General features: G+C 40.4%; 1 protein-coding gene across 2 annotated transcripts in view; it reads left to right on the top strand.

Annotated features, from left to right (window-relative positions):
* Positions 1 to 10,313, top strand: part of LOC148411910 (netrin receptor UNC5D-like) — a 129,278-nt gene extending 118,965 nt beyond the window's left edge. For both annotated transcript variants that reach the window (XM_088434238.1, XM_088434237.1), the window contains 6 exons: positions 1,728 to 1,899; positions 5,036 to 5,266; positions 6,236 to 6,385; positions 6,509 to 6,697; positions 7,929 to 8,107; positions 9,710 to 10,313. In XM_088434238.1, coding sequence (XP_088290364.1) covers positions 1,728 to 1,899; positions 5,036 to 5,266; positions 6,236 to 6,385; positions 6,509 to 6,697; positions 7,929 to 8,107; positions 9,710 to 9,899 — 1,111 coding nt within the window. In that variant the 3' untranslated portion in view covers positions 9,900 to 10,313. The remainder of the gene's footprint in view (positions 1 to 1,727; positions 1,900 to 5,035; positions 5,267 to 6,235; positions 6,386 to 6,508; positions 6,698 to 7,928; positions 8,108 to 9,709) is intronic.
* Positions 10,314 to 15,527: the final 5,214 nt, after the last annotated feature.

Below are 15,527 nucleotides of genomic sequence, written 5' to 3'. Positions count from 1 at the left end.
AGGTTTGACAGTGGCTTGGTTGGTCACTTACTAGTTGCTTAGTTGGGGACTTACTTTAGATGTTAGTGACTCAGCCAGTTAGGAGGTCTTCTCATTAGTTCAGTACGTAGTCAGTTAGTCTTACTTTTTACAGACAGTTTTTAAAAGTTGTTACTTTACTTAGAAGTTGGTGAGTTAGTCATTTTTTTCTCATTAGTTCGTTGGTTAAGAGTTGGTGGTAGTTAGTTGCTGAGGTCTTCATATCTGGAGTTACTTAGTTTGTTAGTTAGTTTTCTTGATAAGCCACTCAGTTCCTCACATTTGTTAGTTAGTTAGTTAGTTAGTTGTTGGTGGTTAGTTGCTTAGTTCTTCATATAAGTTAGTTAGTTAGTTAGTTAGTTAGTTAGTTAGTTAGTTAGTTAGTTAGTTAGAAGTTGGTGATAGTTGTTATTCACTTTGTCTTGTTAGTTAGTTAGTTAGTTAGTTAGTTAGTTAGTTAGGTAGTTAGAAGTTGGTGATAGTTGTTATTCACTTTGTCTTGTTAGTTAGTTAGTTAGTTAGTTAGTTAGTTAGTTAGTTAGTTAGAAGTTGGTGATAGTTGTTATTCATTTTGTCTTGTTAGTTAGTTAGTTAGTTAGTTAGTTAGAAGTTGTGATAGTTGTTATTCACTTTTTATTGTTAGTTAGTTAGTTAGTTAGTTAGTTAGTTAGGTAGTTAGTTAGTTAGTTAGTTAGTTAGAAGTTGGTGATAGTTTTTATTCACTTTTTCTCTTTAGTTAGTTAGTTAGTTAGTTAGTTAGTTTTGATAACTCAGTTCCCTTGTTCCCTTGTTTGCTAGTCAGTTATAGTCAATTGGTTGGTTGGTTGTTGTTTTTTTTGTTTGTTTTTTTAATTGCCTACCTTATTATTTGCTCGATTATGGAATGTAGTCTGCTTGAGTGAATGAACAGAATTCGAATTTCATTGTGTGGTGTTACTATGCATATGACAATAACACTCTTGAATCTTCTAAAAGTTTGAAAACACCATCATACTGATATATCCTCAACCACATTAGGTTAAGAAATTTAGGCTCCTAAATTCATAAAAACGTACAGCTGAAAGTCATTCCAGGTCATAAAGCGTCATCCACATCATAAATCTGACCGAGAAAAGCCCGAGTTGTATAAAGCTATAATCCGTGCAAGAGCTCCCTAAATCTGAATGACTTTGCCGTTCATTTCCAACGCAGGCAAAAAATCTAGAAAAATGACGAAATAAAAACATTTTATACGACGGCGTCTGCAAACTTTCGCCTGGAACTGTACATCCTGACCAAGTGTCATCTCAGGGTGCTTTGAAGGTTATAGTTGACCCAGAGATGACTGTAAGCGCCTCTGGCTTCGGCTGGGGCTGAGCCGGGGCTCCGCACTCATCTGTGCTGCTCGCGCGCCGCTGTGCAGCCGTGCGATAAGACGCGCGCAGTTTGCCGCTTAAGGAAGCTGCCCGAGTCGCAGCGGCCGGCTGTCAATCAAGCGCTATCAGCCCAAAGGCGGGGAAAGTCCGGCGGGATGGAGAAATGGGATTTCCTTTCTTTCCTTGTCACCGGAATGAGACTTCCCGACTCACTTTCACATTGCTCGAGAGACTCGTATATTTTAGTCGCGAGTCACTGGCGCCCGACGTCGTGTGACACGCCCCCGCCGACTAGAAAATGATCTATTCCGTTTGCCCGCCAGACTAATGTATTCCGACGTTTGCGTTAACCAGCTCGGCGTCGGACGAGGGATCCGAGATCTTCCTGAGTCCCGCCGTCACGTACGGCCCGCCGGGCCTGGAGCTGTCCTGCCCCGCCGTCCTGACCGTGCCGCACTGCGCCGAGGCGCCCGCCGACCACTGGATCGCGCGACTCAAGAGGCAGACGCAGGACCGCAAGTGGGAGGTAGTATGTGAAAAAGATGTTTTTTTAATTTCATTTCCTCACAAGACATATTTTTACGTTGTTTATTAGAAATCCCAGAATTCGTAACTGTAAGCCACTATAGAGCAATCTCTAGGGAAACGAAGGAGAAGACATTATCGAAGTATTGATCATTTCTCCGATCAGGCACATGACGGTTTTGTTGGTGCAGTATTCTAACAATTGAATGTTTATCATCTTGTTGCCATTGCAGATGGAGGCGTATAGCTACTGAGCTTCTCGCTAAGTTATGCTAGTTAAGATTTTCTTACGCTGCTACAAATTTGAGTTTATTTTTCTCCTGGATTTGCATTTTTCAGCCAATGTTCTTGGCATTAGTTATTAAAACAGCCTAATACACTTCAGTATTTTAATTTTAGTATGCCGTAAATGTCGGAGCGTACGGAACTATTTTTTTCTCATGCTTCCAACCATGCATCTCATAGTCAAGTGGAGCATGTATTTTTTTTGTTTTGTTTTGTTTTTTTACTAGTCACTGACCTTCACCAGTAAACAAAGGGAGACAGAAGAAGATGCTCTATCTAAGTTTTGATTTGGAAATGCTATTATAGTTTCTTCCAGGGGCCAATCTCCACTGGTAAACACAATCATTCGTGTTACTGTTGTGTTCATGCAGTATTTCAACAATCTGAGCGCGTCGTTGTAATGTCGAAAATACTTTGGTGCTATTTTATTTCTAAACATGCAGACAGTTGCTGGAACCAGGCAGTTTAAAATCAAAATTTTGAGTAAAAATAAACATTTTAAAAATTAATCTCCGGTTTATAGTCTAGTACAGTTCAATCTTTGTTGTTGAAGTTTATAATCCGGGGCGCATATAATCCGAAAAACACGGTACTTATTTTTTAAGTTTACCATCATATACTCAACATGGCTGCCGCTGTCGTGTTTTATTTATTTTTTTGACAATTTTTGCATCATTTTCTTCCACGTCATTCTCAACTTTGACATGCTGTCCCCATCTGGGTGAAATTTCAGCTCCCTATTGAAAATCTCCCGTGAAATGCCTTTGATGTGACCGGAACAAAGTATGGCACAAGGTTTTCACCTTTTAATTTGAAATCGGAGGCTTTTTAATTCCTTTAAATCGCCACTTTTTCATTCTTCATTCACTTTTTTTTCAATTCATTCTTAATCCCAACACTTCGCACCTCGCCGACCTTCTAGTACACACTCGAGGATCGATCTTGACGCCCTCTTTCTCTCCCCTTTACAATATCAACACCCTCCCTCTTGATATCTTCCATCTCAACGCCTCCTATCCATCTCTACGGCGAATGTATCCGCGGCGCTTTTTTAATGGTATAGTGACCTCATCAAAAAGCAGCGGAGACCTCATGTAGGGAAGGAGGATGGAGGAGGGTTTGCGGGGGTGCCTTTGAGGCCAGATGACATATACGCACAGGCGCGCAAAAAGGCGTCTATCAAAAGAGCCGGGCGCCGCCGTTGTCGTCGGGAGGGGGGGGCGGCGCCGCCGACCGCTGTGAGATAACGAGAAAGATGTCTGATGTAACCAAAAATTTCTCGGAATTAGTGTTTCCGACGCTATCGGAGGTCCGCGGCGCCCATTAAAGCGCCGGCGGAGTCCGGACCCGTGCTGCACATTTCATTCGCCGACTTCAAGACGCCTCGGTGATGAAAATATGGAGATGCGGCGCGCATGCGAGGAATGATGGGAAATGAAAAGTACAATAGTTTTTCAAACAGATTTGCCGACTTTTTCCGTGTTTATTTTGCGGATTACTATTTCTGATTGTCTTTTTTCTGTTGCGCATTATCGTTAATAGATGGTGTTTTTTTTAATGCTTTTGTTTTTCATTCATTTTAATGGATGTCTTCATTTATTTTGTTATCATTCATTTTTATGTTTACTGATTATTTTTTTAGTACACCATCGTTTGTCTTTTTGTTTATTGGTTTTATGTATTGTTTTTTATCTTTTTTTATTTGTTATATTCCGGCTTTCCACTGATTTTTTTCGTGTTTTATTTTTTGCATATTATAGGTGTTTTTGTTTGTGTAATTTTTTTGTTTAGTGTACCATATGTCTTCCTTAATTATATATTTTTTAATTATATATTTTCATTCGTTTATTTTGTTAGTTTTTTGCTTGATCGTGTTTTTTCTTTGTTTTTTGTTATTGTTTTCATTTGTTTTATTTTATTCTGTCTTCATTTGTTTTATTTTACTTCATTTATTTTTGTTCACTACATGTTTTTGTTCATTTTATGTGCTATTGTTTGTTTTTATTATTTATGTATTTATTGTTTATCATTTTATTTAATATACTCTATACCTTAGTTTATTTTGTCTTTTCATTTAATAATTGATTTTTTTGTTTATTATATTTTTAATTTTGCATGATTTTATTATCCTTGCTTTTGATTTTTTTTATTATACTTGTCTTTTCATTTGTATTTCTTTTTATTTAATTGTCATGTTTTAATATTTGTTTGTTTTTTTATTTACAATGCATATTTTTTCATTCATGGTACATCTTTTCATTTATTATACTGCACGTTTTAATTTGTTTCATTTGCAGTTTTTTATTTTTACTAATTGTTTTTGTTTATGTTTTTGTTTTTCGTATGTCTAATAGTTTATTCTGTTTATTCATCCTTTTTTTTCATCATATATGTTTTCAGATAGTAAAACCTTTCACCTCGCACTGCACTTTTCTCAGGCAGACATGAACATTTTCTCACACTTAATTCAAAACTTTACTTTAAACACTCTCAATGATACCTTTACTTTGAATTATGTTAATTTCTTTTGAGCAAGAAGGTGACTGCTATGAATAAGCATGCGCAAACTTGCAGCTTTTTTTTTTTTTTTTTTTTTTTTACTTTGCGGATTATTTCCCATGATTGTATCTCCATTATTCCTCTACTTCTTTCTTACGTCGCGACCCATTAAAACCTGAGAGGATTTAATGCATTCTCTATAACATGTCAGTGATAGTCATCCAATCCCGTTTTTCATTATCGCTCCCCGTAGGTGGTAATTGAAGTCACTGTCCTAAAAGTCAGAGTGACGACAGTTTGACATACTGTGAAAATCGCACGCGGGCTCACCGTCGGTTTGTTTTTCCTGGCAGGAAGTGATGTGCGTGCAAGAGGAGTGCACTTCCTGCTACTGCCTGCTAGAGGCTCAGCGCTGCCACGTGCTGCTGGAGCGGCCCGGTCGCTACGCCCTGGTGGGCGAGCCGCTGCGGCCGGACGCCGCCAAGCGCCTGCGGCTGGCCGTCTTCGGAAGCCCCGACGCCGCCAACCCCGCGGGCTTCATCCTCAGGGTCTACTGCGTGGACGACACGCCGAACACTTTCCAGGTGACGTTCGTGACTCTGTGGAGTTGCTATCGTGTATAACCGGCGAACGTAGCAGGTTTCTTGGCCGGCCGTTCTCAAATGGCGGTATGTGACATTTTAACAGTGTTCTGCAAATATCAGCAAATCCACTTCAATGCTTTTTAATGCCGGGACAGGATAATGTAGTTGTATTTTCAAATTAAGAGCAAATTCATTGGAACATGAAGCAATGTTTTATATGGATGTGCGGCTTCATTTTTGACACTTTTTTACATATCAAAAATAAAATGATGTTGCAGTATATTCTGAAGTTCCTGAATAAAATACGCCGAGAGATACCACGATAAATCTAGTTTGAATGTTAAATTAATCCGAAATGGAAGGCACGGCACTCTGTTTAAAGGCTTTCTTTTTTTCGCACCGGTTAGGGGATACTTGACTAATAAAAGGTTGAGAACCACAGATCTATGCTAAGCAGGACTAAACTTGATTTTTTTTGTTTGTTTGTTTTAGAAATTTGAGGGAGAACAATTGTACTATATAGCAGCTGAGCAGTTTAAAGTTGGAACAGTTTGCATCCATAAAAACTGAAATTAGAGGGGGGAAAAAGAGGTAAAAATATTGCCGTAAATATTTTGTTTTAGGTGTGAGCTGACTAGTTTGAAATTGGAACAATTTGAATCGTTCAGAACATAAAACTAATTTAATATGGAATGTTGAAAGGTGTCACCAGGTGAATTAACTGAGCTGAACGTTTAGAATTTCAAATTGAAGCAAATTTTGGAATTTCCCATTGAGAACATATGTGAATTTTCGGGGGGAAAAGTGGAGGGTGAAAATGTGAAAGTTAGGAATGAGAAAATGATGAATGAAAAAGATATTCAAGTTGCAGTGGTTCGAATCAAGAAATGTAAAAAATGCCAAAATATGTCAGAGATACTTGCAGCTGCCTTTCTGTTCTGACGTTTGTATTCCCTCTGGCGCCCCCAGGAGGTGACTTCGGGTGAACGCGTCAGAGGCGGGCGCCTGCTGGAGGAGCCCAAAGTGTTGTCTTTCCGCGGGAACGCGCTCAGCCTGCAGGTGAGCATCCAGGACTTCCCGCAGATGCTGTGGAACATCAAGCCTTTCACCACCTGCCAGGTAAACCCCTTGGATTATTTTATTTACCTTGAAGATTATTTTTAATCAATTGTGCAAGGTGGAGGTTATCAGACACCCCCCCCCCCCCCCATCCCTCCTTCTGCCCCTCCTCTCGGTCTGCAGGAGTTCTCCTTCTGTCAGGTGTGGTGGGGCAAACAGCGCCCTCTGCAGTGTGCCTTCTCCCTGGAGCGTAACAGCGCCTCCTCCACCTCCTCCTCGTTCTCCTCGCCTCCTCTCTCGTGTAAAATCAGCGTACGTCAGGTTCAAGGTGAAGAGCAAATCCTGCAGATCTACACCACGCCGCAGCCTGAGGTGAGGACAAATCAGTTTGGGTCAAAAATTGACCGATTAGCTACGAGCAAAGCAACCCCGAAAAAAAATCGGAAAAATTGACCCACTGGTCCATTTTTGACCCAAATTTGGTCATTTTCGATACAGTTCTCTTATGATCGTGGGGTCGAATTTACTCAAGTCGTTGGTCAGTCAACAACAACACATTTCTATCAGGGAAGAACCCAATTTGACCCTTAAAGTTGGCTCAAATTGACCCAATTGGCCAGTCCCTTTTTGACTTACCTTTTGGGTAATTTTTTGCACAACTGTCTTTTCTAACATTTTGGATTCAATTACTGCCCCCAAAAAATCGGGTCAATCCATTTCTGACCCAATTGGGGTTCTTTTTCACCCAACTATTTTAAGAGGATTCAGTTAGATTCATTCTAGAAACACTTAAGTTAAAAAAAAAAAAAAGTCATTTGATAGAAAACAACCCATTTTTGGGAGCAATGTTTTGTCTAAAACGACCTAATTTGATGCACAAAATTGAGTTAAATTTCTCCCAAATATTGACCCATAATTGGGTTATTTTTCACTCGACTATTTTTAGAATCTGGTTTCTTATGACTTATGACCCTAAAAAATTGTTTTTTGACCCAATGTGGGTTATGTTTTAATCCAACTTTTTTTACAGGATTCAATGATATTTACTCAAAATAACACTTGGGTAGCGAATCTCTACTCGTGTCAACATGACCCAACTTTCTAAGTCATTTCATACAAAGCAACCCAATTGTGGGGAGTTGCTGTTTTATTCCAAGTAACCCATATTTCAGAATGTTAGTAAACAGATCCAAATATTGGTCGGTCTTAGGTTCAGGCAAACTAAAATATTTAAAACAACAAACAGGAAGGAAGACAACTAGGTTTGTTCTCGCGAGGAGAGCGGACAGGTCAGATCTCCTTCCGGTCTAGTTACAGATTCTTTCCACTCCTCATTTATTCATTTGGGTTGGCCATAGGTACAAAACAGTTGTTTCACTTCAGGATTGGGGGAGACATATGGCAACAATGCAAACAATTAGTGTGATTGTAGGAGGTGCAGTTGCAAGTCCATGCTGTGATCCTCTTAATCAGGAACACAAAGATATAAAGGCTATATTATTATGAATATTTGGATAATTATTAATATTTAATTGAGTTTGAGAATTGATTTTTGTGCCGGATCTTTTTTTTTTTTTTTTTTATTTCCGCCCCCCGTCGTCAGAACCCAAAGGCACCAGTCCCGTTCTCCTCCGAATCCGACTGTTCCATCACCTCCCAGGCGGGATCTCGGGCCTTCAAGATCCCCCTCTCGATCCGCCAGAGGATCAGCGCCACGTTCGACGGCACCAACCCCAAGGGCAAGGACTGGCGCCTGTTAGCCCAGAAGCTGCACGTGGACAGGTGGGAAATCTCCCATTTGAATTCCGAACAGAACCCCCGCGCGGCAGTGAAAGCAGAATTCCGTAATGCTCGTTCAGAACGTGGGATACAGGCGGCCTGGTCGCTACTAATCTGCCATCAGCCACCAAAGCCTCCAGTTGCGCCCACGCTACTGATTTCATTATAGATGCGGAGGCGTGCAGGCGGGACGGCGTTCCGGTTGGCACGCCAGATTCCGATCGGGAAGGTCTCGGCACCTCAACCTGTTTGGCTCGTTAGCGGGCGCGATCGCTCGATGATTCCCCGTGACCTCGGAGGTGGAAGGTCCGGGGAACGAAATGAAGGGAGAGGGGCGAAACAAAAGAATCTGGGGTCTCTCGGGTTTGTTAAGCTGATTTGTGCAATTATTTCTGCAAATATTTGCTGACGGTCACTGGAAGGGATAAGAAAAAAACACCAGGAGGCGGGGTAACCCTTCCTAGATCCAAATGTGGTTGAACACTGCCCTCTAGTGGACTACCTATAAACAACACTGTCGTCCTCCCGAAAGACTGGTAGACTTTCATTCTTTTTCTATTGCGCTTTTATTTTTCTGTTCAGGGTCACAATTGCACAATTCCATTGTTTAGCAGTTTTGTATCGAAGAGCAGTGGTTAAAAGATTAAATCATTCAATGCCTTGGACGTATTTTTGTGGGTTTTTTTAAGATTCCGGGGAATTAAATCCTAGATATTAAATCAATACTTAATTACATTAAGGACATTAATTTCCAGATAATTAAGCATTAAATTGATACTTAAGGCGCAAGCAGAGCTAGCTTAGCAAGACGCTAACGTAGTCGTTATGTGACGCTCACCGCGTTGGCAACAAGATGCTCAACTTGAAAAAATCATAATCATTGATGAATCGCAACTTAGCAGGAAGCTATCTTAGCCACTATTCAATTACATCCACATTGACTACACGATGCTAAACGTTAAATAAACTGCTCAAACTAGTTATTAAAATTGATTGTAAAATGGCAAGATGACAGTTGACAGTCAGTTAGTAGCTAACCAATGCTAAAAGATAAACCCTAACCCTTTAAATAACTAACTTAAATAATAATATTTTTCTTTTAACAAAGCAAAGATTATCTTTTATGGATTCACAACGTAGATAAAGGCAGATCTACATGCTACAAAAACAGGGCAAAAATGCTTAAAATAGCAACTAGTTCAGCAGCAAGTTGATGCTAAACAAAATGATGTAAAAATGAGGCATGCTAACATGATTCATCTTTCGTTGGCTAAATGTACATTTCCAAAAACCAAACATTTGCTTCCGCGTTTTCTTTATTCAGTTAAAATGAGTTTCTTTAATGAACGATGTCGCCAACTAGTGGCCAGCGTCAATTGTTTTGTTTTTCACTTATTTTTCAAGGTGAAAAATAAAGACTGTAAAAATTAACGACGCTCTCATTCTTGTGGAATGAGGAAGATATATATTTTTTTTTATATCATGATTTTTTTTTTTCCTCATTCAGGCTCACATCCAAACAATTCCATTTTATGAATTTGTAATGTTTTGATTTCTGGATCCGGATGGAAGCCATTCAAGGTTTTGGATTTTCTCACCCCTCAGGAATCTGGGCTACTTCGCCCGCCGCGAAAGCCCGGCGTCCGTTATCCTGAGCCTGTGGGAGGCGCAGCAACAGGACTCGGCCGCCCTGGACTCCCTGGCCAGCGCCCTGGAGGAGATCGGCCGGGTCCACTCGCCCGCCGCGGACGACGCCGCGCGGGGTTCCCTAAACTCGGCCAGGACTGCGGATTGAAGCCCCGGACGACCGCGTGAACGCCGATGAGCGGATCCCAGCAGGGACTTCCCGGAATCTAACGGACGATCCCTTTGGGACAGGAACAAACGTCAAGGTGAGGTTTGTGTTGTCGGGAGGGACGGACGGACACTGAGCGTCCATCATGGAGAGAGGACTTTCTTTTTCGGCTTCCTGTTGACGTCTTGTTGTCATTTCTTTTGCTTTTGCGTCGTGTCCTAATCGTGCGAAAAGTGGAGGTAATAACAAAAGCGCAAAATGTTGGAGGCTTGATGCTACACGTGCTAAAAAAAACAAACAAATAAAAGTTAGCATGAGGAAGATTTTATTTGCGTGACACTATCCGAAGACTTTTTGGACTAAAAACTGGTCCGTTCGCGCTCCCAACAAAATAAAGTGGCTTTGTGTCCATCCTCCCTGTGTCGGCTTCTCTTCTCACCGTTCATCAAAAATGTAGTTTTACTCATACGGGGTTTTGAACCTCAAAAATCAGATGCGAGAGTGTCAAAACCTGAATACATTTCCACAACGGTTTCCAAACAATGGCCGCCACAGCATGAATTGAAAATTACATTTACTACTATGAAATATATTGCATATGTTGTCGGGCTTTTCTCAATGTGCAAAAGCGTAAATTAACAATTTAGAACAAAGATGTTTTTTTTTTAATTTATAATAAAATAATGTGTTCTAATATTTGTAAATATAAATATTGTATTAATAAATAATACACATAAAAAGAAATATAAATATTATTACATTTTAAAAAATACATTTTTTTTTACACATGAAGTTTAATAATATTATGACATGATTCGGAACTAAGAAAGTTCAAATTGAAAAAAAAAACAAGTTCTTACCAGGATAAATTATATAAAATGCCATAATATTTTATTACCACAAAAGTTCGTATCGGTAGTACCGGCAGTATCGATATCAGAAATACTAGCATCAATAATACTGGTATCGATTCCGTGTTCCTAATAGTGACCTATAAGAGTGTATTTTCCATGCGGTGCCAACAGAGGGTGCTGTGGGCTTTATTTTTTTCGCTGTGAGAAGCTTGCCCACACAAACATTTTCCATAACACTCCACACACACAAACACACACGCGCGCACACACAAGACCACCGTCCTGTGAGTAGCAGGGAATGCTGGGTAAATATTAATCTGCTTTATTAGCTTCACTGGGCAAAGCGTGACCGAGCCGGATGTCACTAGAACCCCCCCTTAATAAATGGCCCCCACTTGGATCGCTGCCCCCCCCTTCAGCATTCCGGCTGGGACAAACAGGAAGTGTGTGTGTGTGTGTGTGTGTGTGTGTTTGTGTGTGTGTGTGTGAGAGAGAGAGAGAGCGAGAGGGGGGGGCGCTAAATACAAGTCATGTGCGCCTCATGAGAACTTAAAGCTACACAAAAAAAAAGTAGCAAACTTGTTTTGCTTTGGGACAACTGGGCCCTGACTTGTTGCCAAGGCGACGCTAACATTCCCAGGCTAATGTGTGGCGCTAGCGTGCTAATTGAGTCTTGTGTATGGGATTTTGAATTAGAGTTACGGTTTCAAATTTGGGGTTCACGCTTTCCAGTAAAAGATAGTTTCAAATTAGGATTTAAAATACTGGTTTGGGTTTCAAATTAGGGTTCAAGACAGGGTAAAACATTGGGGTTTCAAATTAGGGTTTCAACTTGGGTTTCGCGAGATTTTGACCCATTGTTAGGGCTTTAAATTAGGGTCACAGTTTCAATTTATAGGTTTTCAAACAGGGTTTCAATCCACGGTTAGGATTTTGGAATCGAGCTGGAACATTTCGCTTGAGTGCAAATTAATCAAAACACATTGAAAAAAAAAAACGCCTTCATTTTTGCAGCGTGTGTGCTGCGGGATTGTGGTATGCTTTGGATTAGCGCGCCCTTGCGGCTGGCGCGCTCGCCCGTCTGCTGCCGTCTGGAATCAGACGGCAAACATCAGCAGTCGTCTGAATTCTTCCAAGACCAAAGTGTTTGGGTTTCTCTTGCCGCCGTTCGGGCCTATTTTTAATCGGCGGCGTCGTTTCGGGCCAATCGGGTTTGACGCTAGCATCCAAAGGGTTTCGAAGAAAAGCCAAGGTAAAGGATTTCAAAATGACAATTAACGGTCTCAAGGGAGAGCTGAAAACGTTTAAAAATATTAAAGGTTATAGCGGTGCCCGGCTCCTCTTTGTCTTCTTTCTTCATGCCAGGTCATGTGACTCATCAGGCCGATGACATCACCTAGGCTCAGACAAAAGGCCGCATTCCTGCGCGCCGCGCTAATCCGCCACGTTAACGTTCAACCAGACTCAACAAGATAAACGGGGCGGGGACGGGCCCCTTTTGCCACCGCCGCTGGTTCCAACCGCCAGCTCGGGTGCGAAGGGCTGCTGAGCACGCGGGAAGATTTTTCCAGAGGCTCCTGCCAGAAATCTCCACGGCTTCCAGACCCCCCAAAATCCTCCGCAAATCCTCCTAACGCCTCGACGGGTTCCGTGACGCGAAGACAAGACGGCGCTAACCACGTTGGCTACAAGATGCTAAACAAATACTCCAATCAAAATAGTGTTTATTAGCTACAAAACGCCAAGAAGTTTGGCTAAAAGTTTCATATTAGGAAAAAATGTACTCAAGAGTAGCAGATCTAACTATAAGTAGTATGCTAGCTTAGCTACAAGATGCTAAACTTAAACAAATGCTTCAATTAAAAAGCTAATGTTAGCAAACTAATCTAATAGCTGCCCAATAACAAGAACATCAGCTATAAGTTGCAAATCTAGGAAAAAATGTACACAAGAGCAGCAGATTTAAACATAAGCAAGCTAACAGCTTAGTCACATGATGCTAACTAGAAGATGCTAACGACACTGGCTACAAGATCCTCAACAAATTAGTAGCAACCTCATGCTAAAAGATAGCAAAAATGTTTAAACTAGAACGTGTCTCGTAAAGCGCTATCTGATGATAACTAAGACGAAAACTACTTCAAAAGCAAAATTATGAAGTATGAGTGCTAGCATGTGCACCTAAGTGAACTAGCAATCACTTTCACGTTAGTAATATTGACGCAAAACCTGTTTTGCTCAGTCAAAATAAATACATATATGCTAGCAGCCACTGTTGTCTAGCAATATTAGCATTTGGTGACCTATTAGGCTGGTTTTAATGAACTATTATGTAAATCATTGTTCATCATTGTGCATTTAGTTATGTTTTTTCCCAGTTATGTCAAGGTAAAAAAAAAAAGAAGACAGCCCTATGCTGTTTCTAGTCAAGATAAGACAAATATGTGGAGGCTGCAGTCCCTTCAACATGCTTCAGTTATTAGCTAGTGCCAACATTACTGGATGACATAAGCGACAAAACCAGCTACCTTGTGTCAACATTGTCGCGTTATATTTTAGCACCTGCGAACTTGAAGTTTGTTAGTTTTTTTTCCTCGTTTCCTCTCACCTCAAACCTTCCTAAACAGAGCTGGCAAAAACAATACCCGGCGGACGTCACGCAGGAAGGTTTCTCTTCCTTTCATTTTTGTCGGCCTTTTCCGCCGCCGGTCAGCAGGTCAAGCTGTGTATCGCTGCCAACACACACACACACACACATACACACACACGTGTGATAGATAGATAGATAGATAGCTAGCTAGATAGATAGATAGATAGATAGATAGATAGATAGATAGATAGATAGATAGATAGATAGATAGATAGATAGATAGATAGAGTAACTAACAAGCAAATTAGCTAGTTATTAGCGAACTAGCTAATTTGCTTGTTAGCTACTTTTACAGTAACAAGCAAATTAGCTAGTTAGCTACTACAAATACAGTGAGCTAGCGAAATACCTAGGTAGACACTAGCTACCTAGTGCCTGGATCAATTGATTCACAGATACACAGTGAATTAGCTAGCTAGCCACTTGTTAGCTAACTGGTATCTAGACATCGATCGATGAATTGTTCGATAGGTAGATGCTGTCAGTACAGTAGCGAGTAAGTAAATTAGCTAGCTCGCTACTGCAATCAGTACAGTAGCGTCTCGTCTCTGAATTAGCTAGCTAGATCCTAGCTACTAGCATATAGATAGATAGATAGATAGATAGATAGATAGATAGATAGATAGATAGATAGATAGATAGATAGATAGATAGATAGAACATTTCGTTTTTAATATTCTGAAAATGTAACAGCAGTACAGTATATGTATTCCATTCTTCTACAAGTTTTCTAATACCAAACACAGATTAACACACACACACACACACAGGTGTTTAACCCAAGGTCATTGGTATACAAGTGCCGCTGCTAGTGAATGATTGCGTCTTTTCTCTGTGAATTGTCGAAGAGCTCAGGATGAGCTCCACGACAACTCCGCAGCACACTTCCTGTTTTTCAGCACGTCGTCAGTACTTGACCTCCTGAAGGAGAACACAGGATGTGCTCCCAAGACACACACACACACACACACACACACACATACATAAGCTTTCTTTGACAGATTCTTCACTGCAGAGCTTTATCTTTTAGCGTTAGCCACTCAGATATGTCTCCGGTATGGACGGCTTTCCGCTATTCCCTCCCACGCCTCACATGATTATGTGTGAAAGGCACAGGCTGATACATTTCAGACCTGTTGTGTCAATTATAAAGAAACTCTCGGAATGTCCACTGTACCTAACTTTAGCTAACTTTATTCCCATGTTGCTGTTCTGTGTGAACGGTGTGAAATGTATCCCGTTACGGCTGTGTGAAAAGAGACTAGCGGGACATATTTTCACATAATTTCACATGATTCACCGTTAAGATTTTTACACTACAAGATTAATGGCAAAAGTGTGTAATCTGAGTGTTAGCATCGATAGCGAAGTGTACCAGTAATCACTGTTAGCAAACATTAACATTAGTTAATCATTGGTTATGCTAACTCAAACTGTGTTTTCGTAGACAATGGATGTCAACATAATGGTACATGCTAACATACAGTTAGTTTTTTTTTTTTTTTTTTTTAGCTAGGTCAACTCACAGTAGATGTGCCGGGTTTGCTAGCTTGCAACGTTAGCACTCACCCACCTGTTTGACTATTATTACATAAAGAAAATAGAAGTGTTTCTCTTTTTTTCGGGTATAAAAGTATGTATATGATGATAGAGGCTGTTCAAAGTTAGCCTCTTGCAAATAACATTTTTTTCACACAAACGCGCCAGTAGTTTTCACATAGATATCTAAGTGAACTAGTAATCACTGTTAGCAAACATGAGCATTAATTATGTAATCACCTGATAAACTATCTCAAGCTGTGTTGCTTCTGGACTGACAAAGTCAACATGGCGCTTCATGCTAACATACGTGCTTTTAGTTTTTTTGTTTTTAGCTAACTAGCAATTGATGGGTTTGCAAGCTAGCTACATTAGCACTCGACCAACTCTTTGGCTAACAAGATGGAAATAGAAGTTTTCTTTCTTTCTTTTCTTTCTTTGCTTTTGTTAAATGAGTAAAAGTGTGTAATTTAAGTGTTAGCATAGATAGCTAAGTACTGGTCAAACATAACCATTAAAGAATGAATTATCTGTTAATTCAAGCTATGTTGTCAACATGAAGATCTGCACATGCTAACATGCTTC

The sequence above is a fragment of the Hippichthys cyanospilos genome, chromosome 15, assembly GCF_059441005.1.
Source record: "Hippichthys cyanospilos isolate Australia breed blue-spotted pipefish chromosome 15, RoL_Hcya_1.0, whole genome shotgun sequence".
Taxonomy (NCBI): Eukaryota; Metazoa; Chordata; class Actinopteri; order Syngnathiformes; family Syngnathidae; genus Hippichthys; species Hippichthys cyanospilos.
The sequence above is the reverse complement of the archived record's forward strand: the minus strand, read 5'-3'. Positions and strand labels throughout refer to the sequence as shown.